Here is a 12,396-nt window from a genome sequence, read left to right on the forward strand (position 1 = left end):
GACCAACAAAGCTAAAATTGTTGATAACCTCAATCTCTTCTGCATTTAACCTGAGGCTACCATTGGCCCTGTGGAGAAAATATTCCTTTATTTAATGTTGCCCTTAGTCCACATTGCCACCTTAATCAAGGTCAATATTTCTTTAGACCAAAGCAATACAGGACTCTTGTCAGACAACCAGATCTCTAGGAGCATTCCAGGTCCAACGGTTAGCTACTAATTTGGTCTGAGGATGAATGGTATTGTCTGAGGTACTAATGAGATTCTATCTTCAAACAGACTATCTTACTCTCAAGAATATCATCACATTTTCCGGAGCCTATTGAAAACAGTCAGCAGAGAGCTGGCTTCCTTTAAACACGCTACATTCTGAAAGAAGCATTTGAATCGGGGACACTGTTCTAGCAAATGCCCCCATCTCCTAATAAGTGATACTGTTTCTGAGCTGTCTCTACCTGACTCCATTTGAAAGAACAGGTGCATATGATTTCTTTATAGGAATTTAATTATCATACAGATTTGTGAACACATTTCTTGTTATTTCCCACCATGCTTTACAATAAATAGCATAAGCTTGTCCTGAGTAGATCCCTTTAAAATCCTGCCATCTCCCCCTAATAGTTTGCATCTCCATAAATGTGTGTTGGTTTTTTTCTTCTAATATATATTGTTTTTGTATTGACAAAGAAGGCCCCTCCACCTTTTGAGGAGATTTTTTTTTTTGAGAGTGCATATGACTTTATTAAAGATGTATATACATTTAGGCCTTCTTAACGGGTGATATTTGAACAGAAATTTGAAAGAGAGTGTGTGTTTGAGAATACCTGAGGAAAGGATTTCTGTTTAAGATAATATGACTGAGGTAGAGGCAGCCCTGTATGAAGACCACTACGACCACAGGGAGGAACGGTCCCCGCCACAACATCTGGACCATAAACACAATTGCCATGAGGTCAGCCCTGACTCATGCTCCTGCACCCACACCTCTAAGCCAAACATCTCTCCAAGGGCTCTCACTGCTTGGGTGTTGGCATTTATGCTGCAATGGTCACACAGAATGAACAGAGCTATGCTTACTATTGTGGGGTTTATAACAGAAAGTGACAGGTAACAATCTAGACTGGAACCCAGATGCAGTGCAGCTCTTCCGTTGGGATGTCTTGTCAAGCACGGTTGCAGGTTCTTTGCCCGTCAGTCTGTTCCTGCATGATGTGTCCAATAACCTCTATTTCGTCTGTCTTTCTGGAAGCCCATAAACCTTCTTCCACATTTAAACTCTCTCAATTTGGGCCTGTAAGATGGTCATAATAACCAATTCCATCATGAGGAATTGACATGTTTTGTGTGCATGTTCCTATCCAGGGATGTGACATACAGCAGAGCAATGGACAAAAAGAAACCACATTTTCACAGTGAGATTTAGGCTTGTGACTATTAATTATTTTTTCCACTGCATGATGTAGCATGTGTAAGATATTGCAGGATACAAAGCAGATTGAGAAGATGAGGTCCCATAAATTTGATGAGAGAGAAAACATATATACCATATTTTCATGCAGATATTTAATAAAATATTTATTATACACAACTTATTTGTGCATGTTTGTAATCAATTATAACAATGTTGTTATGTGCCATCGAGTTGTTTGCGACTCATAGTGACCCTACGTACAAGAGCCCTTAATGCCGTTCTATCCTGTGCCAACCTCGCCGTCTCAGACTCACTCATTCCCACCACTCCACTCACACTGAATCAGAATTAATTTGAAGATAAACATGTGACCCTTGTCTGTCACTGCCGTATGCGGACTTCATATAAAGGTTTCTGTGAAAAAATGATTTTTACAAAACCACAAGTAAACTCTACGTGAGGTGTTTGACTGGTACAGAACTACAAAATAAATGGCTCCAGAAACAAGGAAGGAACTAGGTCTTTACCAATTCCTTTTCCCTGTGAAATAGTCACTGTAACTGTGCCTTTTCATCTAGTCTTGCTTTTGGTTGGCAAGGAGGAGAATTTCTAAGGGAAAAGGACAGGAGAGATTCTCAGCCCTGATCTGATCTCTGACTGCTGGGAAAACTGCAACCTTTCAAGTTTCTTATCTAATTGCATGTACACAGTTCATATGTTTGTTGGGTGAACACATCCCTGTGCCCCATTCCACGAACTGTAAAAAGCTAACATCAACTTACCCATTGTCAGTTCCCACGTTTAAACCCACCAATGGCAAAGTCCTTCACTGTTTGCCTTTAATAAGGCGAATCCAAAACAGGCCAGAGAACTTCAGCTATTTTGGTACCTGACCCTGTTGATGGCTCCACTCACTCATTAAAGAAATATCTTTCCTCTTTCTGTTAAAGTCATGTGTTTTGGTGATTATATTTACATTTTTAGTCATATTTTAGGTGTTGGGTTTTGTTTTTTCTCTCCTGCTACAATATTAATATAATTCAGGTATTCCACATGGTCGTTCTTTGTTGTGGGGAATAAAAAGCACCTCTGCTCCTTTTTGAGGTAGCAAGCATTCTGAAAACATTTTAAGCATAAAAAAAAAAGATTCCAGACTCTACAAAAATATGTCCCTGTGCTCCAGGATATAGTAAATAATCTGGTTAATTTTTATGCCTAGGAACAGTTTTATGACCCACCCAAGGAGAGAAAAAGAGAGTGTTGACATAGTAGCATCAGCCTTTGCTGAGAATGTATTTCCTGCACCACTAGGTGGGGATGGTGGTAGACATTGTCAGGTGGATTTCCTTTCCCTGAAGAAAGTGCATCACAGTATTTCTTTAACACAATTCATCAAATAGAATACAGGACAGAGGTAAACTGCCCCATATACTCTCCAAGCCTGTCGTCCTCCTGGAAGCCGACTGCCTGACCTCGCAGACCTCAGCGCTTTGAGAGCTTGGAAACCCCTTCAGTATTGTGAGCTGCCCTGCACGAGAACCTCTCAATCCCCGCCCCTGTTTCCGCACGGACCGCTTTCCCTGGGGCACCTACAGTAACGGGAAGTGCACGTCCTTTTTATCATCCCATTGTCCTCACGCGACTGCTCGGGAGCATCGCGTGCTTTCTTTCATGCCGCAGCGGCTTGAGGGATGAGTTTCTTCACGTCCTGTCAACGACGACGGCCTTTTCTTATTGCAAAGACGAGCCATACCCGTATCCCCAACTCGAGGATCTACACGAGTAGCAGAAGCACATGGCAAGCCCTTGTTTCTACCCGGAAGGCTTTTTGTGGGGGTCACTTCCAGGTGGAAACCGGAAGTTGGTGTGATTGTGCTCTGGTTTCCGCTCTATTGTGCTGGGAAGGTGGTTTCCGAGTTTCTCGTTTTATTTGTGGTCACTTTTCGTTGACCCGCAGGCCGTTGTCCTGAATCCCCGCGCTCCGTGACCCTGCCTGTGCCCGGGACTCCCAACCCCCGGGCCTGGGCGGCCGCCGCTCCCCTGAAAACCTCGGGCTCAGCGGCTCCAGGACACGCGGGGCACGTGGTTTGTCGGGTGAGATCGCGGGGCCGGAGAGGGTGGTGGTCATCGTGAGCCTGCGTCCTCGGGGAGGCTGTGTGTGCCGGTGAAGGCCCTGTGTCCACTGTGTCCACCCTGCTCGGCCTCCACGCGCTCCGCCATTCGCAGACCGGGTCTCTTTTTACGGGATGACTTAGGAGAGCGGCCTTACTGGACACTAGGGGGTCAAATGGCCAAGACGACGGCCTGATTGCAGGACCCAAAGCACTTTATTACAGATCTGGGAGAGGAAATGCTCAAAAACTGCTTTCCCGCCCAAAGGGGGTCCTTGGGTCTTATATTGGGCAAGATAATAAGGTCATATATAGTGTAATATGATATTATAGAAATATATGCAATATTTGTTATGTGTAATATATGTGATATATACTACATATGTATAATATACAATACCTAAAGTAATAATTTTATAGCTGTGTCATCTTTCTCGTCAAACCCATTTATAATATGGGTTCAACGTGCACCTATTGAACATATCACTATGACGACTTGAAAAGTCGTTGAAATTTTAAAACAGAGTTAAGTTCTATGAATTGACATAACCGATCAGTCTTGCTTTGATTCACAGCTCCAGGATTTTTTGCATTCTTACTAGTAAGCAGACAGGTTGTGGTATCATTTACGTGGGGTTGTTATTTTGTGGTTTGAGACTCGTAGCGACCCTGCAGCTCTCCCTAAACCCTGCTCTGTCCTGTGCCAATCGCACTGCTTCTGACACACCCATCCCCAATCGGAAATTCTTTTTTAAAAGGTAAATGCTGACCCAGGAAAGATGCCTTTTCCCTCCTGATAAGCAAGTCAAGGTACAGTTTACTCACAATTGAGAAACACAGTTTCTAAAAAGGTAAATGCTAATCCAGGAAAGGTGCTTTCCCCCTCCTGGGAAAAAGGTCTTTAATATACTTTACGTGACTAAAGACAAAGAATCAAGGTCTTATGGCAAAGCCACCAGTTTTGCAGGCTGTCCACACCTGGATTCAGTTTTACAAGTCTGCCATATATTTGAATAGTCTTGAGGTTATTAATTCTTCCCTATCATCCCGCTCCTTGTCTCATATCAGTCTTCTATCCAAGTTTTTTCAAAAAAACAAAAGAAACGACATGGCTCTGATTGATGTCAAACTGTTCTGGGTTGATTTTTGGCAGAGTACGGTTTCGTTACAATGACATTTTCTCTTTTCACTCAGGCGTTCCCCATTTGGTCATATGGGTGTAGATTCTCCCTGTTTCTTGCTGAACAGGGCTGTTGAGGTGTAGGAGGAAGATGCACCCACATACTGACCGTCTTGAGTTGGACAGGAGGAAGCAAAGTAGAAGTGTCACAGACTGCTAGGTTTTTCTATTAGCCTTTTTCCACATGACTTAACAGATCAGTAATACGTCTGTGATGTACCAATAAGCAGGGCCAGCGTTAAGTTGTTATTTTAACTTGTCAATTAATGGCTCTTAAGTCCTATTTTTATTTTCCCACTTCCTAGCGTTAAGACTTAAACAATTACAAGCAACTCCATGGATGAGCTGTATTTATCTCTATAATGTCACCCATTTTAAATGTTATAGGAAACATTGTCATTCATTTTCTAACTGTAAGCTGAGAGTCACTTCTTTGTACATGGCATAGCCTGCACTCTGCGACTTGGCTTTTCTTGAAAATAACTGGTGACCACTCCTGCCTGCTGTTTTTCTAGGTGCCTATAGAGACCTGTGTGAACATTTTATGACCTTTGTTGTTGTTGTTGTTGTGTACCGTCAAGTTGGAACTGACCCCATAGCTGACCCTCCAGCATATTTTCAGAGGCTGTGAATTGCGTGGGAAGAGATTGCCCATCTTTCTCCTTTGGAGCAGCTGGTGGTGGCCTCAAAGAGTGTTGTGCCTTTGGGATTGTGGCACACTTTCTTGGCACTAGAACACCAGCGGTCCCTTTACTCTGCTCAGTTAGCCGTGCTTATAATATTTATTTAAAGCAAAGAAAGAAAACCCAGTTCTTCATGTTTACGAGGCGTAGTTTCTCCTCAGAGATACACACTTCCTTTGATGTTTCGGGATATGACAATGTCCCACGGAGACCTGAGACAATGCATTCATTCACTGAGCTACAGAACTGTTAAGAGCTTGGCCCACTTTTTGGGTACCTGGATCCTTTACGGTTTATACCTCATCAGACAGACAGTTTTAAAGCCTTAGAAAGAGTAAGAGTATTTCCAATTTGAGTTATCTCGTAGATACTCTTTATAAAATGTTTTGGTTGTTCGTAGACATTAGAGATTGGCTGACCTCTTGAAGGGGGTCTTGTGTGGCCTTGTCTCAAGCAGACCTGGCCGTAAGAATGAGACGAACAGACTGTGAAGCTCAGCTTCTTGTCCTCATTTCTCCCGTGAAGTGAGACCCACTCTAGGTTTTAGTGACTTCATGTGACTGGCAATGAACAAACCACAGGCCACGAGCTCTGGTAGCTTAGTGGCAGGAAACTGCACTGCAATCCCAGAAGTGCACGGTTCAAATCCACCAGCTGCTCTGCTGAAGAAAGAGGAACAGTCGCCTCCTGTACGAGTCAGATCCAGTTTGACGGTACACACACAAAATAAATAATTAAATAAAAATTATAAAAAAACTTAAAAAGAAAACAAAAACAACCAAAAAAACCAAACAACCCACTGGCTTGGTTTGGACCCTAATTACCTGTATATTTATATTCTCTCTTTTTTAAAAAAAAAATTATTTTATTTTATTATTTTTGTGTGCGTGTACCGTCAAATCAGATCTGACTGGTACAGGAGGAGATTGACCCTCCTTCCCCAGCAGAGCATCTGGTGGATTCGAACCGTGTGCCTCTGGGATTGCAGTTGCAGCTCCTTGCCACTAGGCCACCAGAGCTCCCCTTATATTCTCTTTCTGAAGACAGTAATCCTACCCGGTGATTGGGAATTTTGGAACCTTCTGCCTACTTCCATTAGGTGATTAGCTTCCCTTTCTTTTTGCCCCTCTTCACCAGGTACCCTCTATAGTCTGTCTTTTTTGTAAATTCATGTCTTATGAACTCATAATTACTTGCTTCTTGTTGGTTGCATCAATAGGTCAGAGAACCCTTGCCACAGTAATGTCTGTCAAAGCAAAAATAAAGAACGCCTCATGAATTTGTATGTCATCCTTGTGCAGGGGCCATGCTATATCATGTGTGACGTTCCAGTATTAGTGTACGTCCTGCCAAACCGAGCACTCTGTTCTTATTTTAAGATAGAGAATTGTTACGACCCCTGTGTGCAGCTGTCGTCCAAGTGCTTTGCCTTCTGGCGAAACAGTGTTACTTGTTGAAGAATTTAAGGATCCGTGCAAAGCCCGCTTTTTCTTTCACCAAGATATAACTAAAGGCTGAATTTTCTGACAATTACACTCATTTTCTTTTTTTCTACAAATTTTTTTTCATTATTTTATTAATTTTAATGAACATTTCCAGAGATTTTGGGTTTTCATTCATTCATTGTTGCACTTAAACTTACTCTTTTGGCTAAACATTATATTAGATCAGGCTGATCTTCAGAATTTTCTTTTAACAGCATATTTCTCAACTATGGAAACTTTTGTTTTGACTTTAGAAACATGATCTAAAACGTAATGAACCAAAGAAAAATATTACTAGATATGGGCTCCTTAGATGTGAAAACAGGTGTCGTAGAGTCATCAGATGCAACACAACTTGAACTCCTAGAACACAGCATGTACTTATCAGATACAATTCAAAGTCTACTTAACAGACACAGTACAACTTCTACTCAACAGATACAACTTCTGCTGACCAGGTACAATGTAACTTCTCCTAAACAGATACAGATACAATACAACTTACTCAGTCAGGTCATATGCAGGCTATCAGCAAGGCCCCACAGAGAGTGGGGAGAGAGCTTCTGCTTTTGTTCCTGTCAGTATCTAAAGTATGACAGAAACCAGGCACAAATAGGCAGCAGGTATATAGTCAGAAAACAGGTACCACAGGGCAACCAGCACAGAGTTCTCACTCTGACTCTTAACAGATTTGGAATCATCAACAGCTCACACCAATGCAATGTACAGATTTGGAAGGCACGAATGATGTGAAACCCAGTTCTAGACAGCTGCCTAGGAGGCTCACTCGGGCAGTGCCCACGGGTGGTCAGAGATTTTTACCAAGCTGACAGTTCCCAAGAAAAGTGCATGGCTTCCAAAGGCCTTGGAGGATGTCAGGAGTTGGTGCCTCAAAAGTTGTCTTGAGACTACAGATCTCACGGATGCCTTTAGTCATTTGACCTGTCGAATAGTCTCTTCTTTGAAGGTCAAAGGCTTCTAATGCCAGCAGTGATTATTGATACAGACTGTTGGTGAACACATCAAAATGGAGAGCAGAATGAAATGACTGGAGATTCTCTTGCAGACTCCAGGGTCATGCAGACTGTGTTGTTACAACTTTCAGGAAGGGAGAAGCAATTCATGGTATCAGCTGCAAGTTCAGTTGACATGTTTTAAATTCTCATTTAAGTAGGTATGTTTTCTTTTTCTCTGGTTAATACTGAGATCATGGAACCACCTTAAAATTCACGCCTTACTCACGGCCTTGCCAAATGATGTTACTGCTTGGTCAGCAAAAGCTTAGTTGGATATGAAAGCTTTGAAATAATCAGTTTCCTCTGTATGTGTCACCATTCACAGTGTGTTTCCTTGCCATGTTTTGAACCATTTTTTTCTATTTTAAGAAGGTTTCATTTTATGTAATTTCTTGTTAGTTTTCTCTAGTTGAACCGCTAATATGGGACTTTGCGGTGCAACCATATATATTACTGGTCTTCAGGCTTTTCTGCCATATTAGCGGATAATACTCAAGCATTAACTGCTCCATGTCCTCCGTATCATCTACGTATATTTGACCATTTTGAAAAGAATGAGTCTTTGGTACAAAAAAAGTTGTGCTTGCGTCCCCAGCATCCCATCCAGCAGAAATCACACGTGGGTGTGGCCATCTGTCTATATCCCTCCTCTCCTCCTTTCACAGTGTTGACCTGAATCTCATGTTCAGTGAGGACAGTTGGGTTTTGCTGATGGCCTCTCCCACAGTGTGGTTGTATATTTGTGCTCGGAACAGAACTGCAGGCAATCACATGGACCTTTTCCTGCCTGGTGAAGCATCCTTCTGTTTGTGAGGCTAGCAATGCCAATCCTTTGAGTAGAAGCCACAGGAATGACTCCAAACTCATCCCTTCGCTTTGCTAACTCACCATTGTTTCCTCTTGATTGTCTTGTTTCAGATCAAGTGCCTTGTAAGCATGTGCAGTCCAGGGTGCCGAGGAACGAGCTCTGTTCCATGTTGTGTTTCTGTGAACGTGAATTGAGGATTTGAGCCCGTGTCACAAGAGTGTGGACCAGACATCACTCATCTGCTTCCATGTTGTCCTGTGTTCTCCCACGCCAGTGCTCGTCCTGAAGGGATTTCTTTGTACTAACAAACACGGTTGCCTATGAACTCCAGAAGACGGAGCAAAGAAATGGTGAGTCCTAGAGAGTCAGGTCTTTCAACCTTGAGTTGGTGCCATTGGAGAGACATTCTTGGGAGCCCACGTCATTCTGGAGGACTGTTTTTTCCCCAGAGGTGAAAAGCTTTAACAGGATGCTCCTCGAAAGCCCTAGGAGGCACCAACCTTCCTGCTCCCCTAATACCCAGCCCTTTCCCTGTCCACACTCAGGATCGGAATGCCTAAGATCATTGTTCTTGTGTTCCCACAGGAACCATGAGCTGTTATGCCCAACTGGGGCCTTGGTTCTCCAGGTTTATTGACAGAATCTCCTGACCAGACCCTTGAAGATGACCTGGCAGAATCTTCTCTGTGATTTTCACACCCTCTGTTTTTTTGCTGTGCTTTCTTCATTTCCCAGTGAGATCTTTCTTGTAGTTTATCTTCTGGGGTGTGGAAAAGAATGAATTCCCATGCTAGTCCTTTCCCCTGCTACAGATGCCACTTGTTCTTGTGAGGTGCCGTCACTCAAGGACGACTCCAGGCGACCCTATAAACCACGCTTCTGAACCCTGTCCTGTCCTCATAGAGTTAGTGTTTCATCCCTGTCATTTTTGTCTGTTGTCTGTTCTGGTCAGTGTGAGCTCTGGAGGAATCGTTTCTAAACTGCAAGCACCTTTCTGGTTATTCTGCAGCTCAGTGAAGTAATGATGGACAGGAATGATGGACATTGTTTGCTGGTGTTCTTTGCAGCCTCCTAGTTCCCGCTCTTTGAATTGTTTGATGTCAGTTAGTCAGTGAGTGTTGAATTGTCACATTAAGCTCTAAAAGTCAGGTTCACTTTGGCCATGGCAGGTAAATATCTGAAATTGACAGCTTAATGTAGCTTGCACTCGAACTTTCTCAGCCATTTGGTATTTTTGTGTTGAGAGGTAATTTTCCCCGACTTCCTTCCTTTCTGCTTAAACACCATTGCCACCTTCTCTCGAGACTGATGTGGACACCACTTCCTACATTAATCCCCTAAGTCATCCTGGGTATATCAAGTGCTGTGGTGATTTGCTTGAGAGCCTTTTTTTAGCCTTTTTTGCCCAAATGCAGTGTTTTGGGAGCTCTCTGATGGTTAAGAGAATAAAGAGTTAGTTACACATGTAATTCAAATGGTAATCCAAAGTACTGAAGAGCAATGGTGTCTCTCTGGAAACTAAGATGCGTTCGATACAGGCCATGGTCTTTGCAATCACTTGTCATGCATCAGAGAGTTGGACAGTGACCAGGGAGGATAGAAGGAGAATGGATGCCTTTGAGCTGTGGTGCTGGAGAAGAGTATTGAGAATACCATGGACTGCTAGGAAAACAGACAGATTCATCCTGGAAAGGGTTAAACCGGGTGGCTCCTCGGAGGCAAGGATTCTGGGGCTTCGTCTGACATACCTTGGACATGTTTTAAGGAGGGAGAGGTCCTTGAAGAGGGACATCATGCTGGGCAGGGTGGAGGGACAGCACAGGAGGGGAAGACCCTCTATGAGGTGGATTGATTCAGTGACTGGGGTAATTGGGGTGGGAGTGTCAGAGACAGTGCGATTGGCACAGGACAGAACTGGGTTTAGGGCTGTTGTACACAGGGTCGCTATGAGTGGCAAGCAACACCAACAACAACCCTCTGGCTGTTCACTCCCTTTAGTGTAAAGAAAATCCAGATTGAGTAGGAATCTTAAAGGGCTGATGGGAAGGAGGGAGAGGCCTCTATCTCTAATCTTTAGGTAACCTGCTGTCGCTCAGGGCCACGTTCTCTTTTCTTCCCAGTAGTGTCGTTGACTGAGAGAGAGCTGATGTGGAATAGGAGTCCTCCAAAATGAAAACACGCCTCCTGCTTTTAGTCTTGTCAGTTGTGAAAGGAACTGACTGGGTTGCCTCTGGGGTGTTGTGTGTAGCTCTTTTCCAGGTTATGCTCCAGGAGGTCATCATTTGGATCTGGGCCTGGGGTTTTCAAGCATCTGCTCTTCACCATGTTGGCCAACGATATTCACAAACCGTCTTGAGCCTGTTCCTGTGTATTTGTACAGAGTCACAGCTGTGGATTCCAAACTGCCGTATAGTGGACCCTCCGGCTGGCTTTCAGAGACAGAAAACCACAAGGGAGGAGACCAGGCATCTTTCTCCTGTGAATCACGTGCTGGATTCAGAACACCTGCCTTTGTGTCAGCACCGAACCTCCCTTATGACACCACAGAGTTCCCTAAGTTTTATGCTGCTGTCGTGAGGTGCTGTCGAGTCAAGCGTGACTCATAGCAACCCTGTGAACAAAAGATCCAAAGCCTGTTCTATCCTGCATTCTCCTCACACTTTACACAAGAGCCCGTTGTAGCTGTCAGTGTACAGTCCACCTGGTTGAGGGTCTTCCTCTCCTACGCCGACCCTCCACCCTTCCCAGAATCATACCCTTCCCCAAGGTCTAGCACCTCCTAGCAACATGCACAAAGTATGAGTGGGGAAGCCTCAGCATTCTTGCCTCCAAAGAGCACTCTGGCTGTACCCTCTCTCAGACACATCTCTTCTTTTCCTGGCCATCCATTTGACGTTCAATGCTCTTCTAGTCACATGATAATCGTTAATAGGTTGTTAATACCTTAGGGAACTGACCCATAGCTGACCCTCCAGCAGGTTTTCAGAGTCAGTTATCTGCATGGGGAGGTGATAGCCCCTCCCTCTCCTGCAGAGCAGCTGGTGGCCTCGAACAGCATACCTTAAGGATTGCAGCACAGCTTCTTACCCCTAGGCCACCAGAGCTTCTCTCATTGTTATACGGTATCATAACCCTAGATTTCTGCACTAAAGCTTTTATGTGTGAAACTTCAGGTCCCATGAAAAATTACAACATTGTCTTTAGGGTGACTTGATTTTCTTGAGTAAAATGAATTCCTAATAAGGCATGCATTTTTTTCCTTATTGGAGGGATAACTGAATAGAAAGGACTGATTTTTTTTCCTACAAAAAACAAGGAACATGTGTTTCCATAGGCTGTTGTCGACCTGGACAAATGAAGACACGGACACTGAGAAAGAGGGGGAGAAGAGAGTGAAGGCGGGGGGCGAACAGCTTGAACACGGCAGCACTGAGCTGAGAGTCTCTCCTGCCTGTATGGAAAATTCCCGGTTGATATAAATCGCAGAGAAAATTCTTCACCAGTTGGGGACTATGTATTTCTCTGCTGACATCCTCATGCTTATCTTAGGAATGATGGGTTACCAACACAGTCTGAGAGTAGCAGAGGTGCCACCAGGTCTGCCTGAAGTGCCTGTCTCCTGGGAGTTGCCTCAGGAGAACACCACCTAATCCTTTGTGATCTGTCACAAGAGGAATTCTCGATTGTGTCTGTGCCTCCTTCA

The 12,396-nt window shown here is 43.8% G+C and overlaps 1 protein-coding gene across 1 annotated transcript in view; it reads left to right on the plus strand.

Moving 5' to 3' along the window:
- The window catches only part of LOC102864723 (zinc finger protein 675-like), an 18,998-nt gene that overhangs the window by 2,668 nt on the left and 3,934 nt on the right, over positions 1-12,396 (plus strand). The window contains exon 2 of the mRNA XM_006903176.1: positions 3,369-3,505. Within this exon, the coding sequence (XP_006903238.1) occupies positions 3,369-3,505 (137 nt within the window). The remainder of the gene's footprint in view (positions 1-3,368; positions 3,506-12,396) is intronic.

The sequence above is a fragment of the Elephantulus edwardii genome, unplaced genomic scaffold (genome assembly GCF_000299155.1).
Source record: "Elephantulus edwardii isolate Elephantulus edwardi_28Jun2011 unplaced genomic scaffold, EleEdw1.0 scaffold00528, whole genome shotgun sequence".
NCBI lineage: Eukaryota > Metazoa > Chordata > Mammalia > Macroscelidea > Macroscelididae > Elephantulus > Elephantulus edwardii.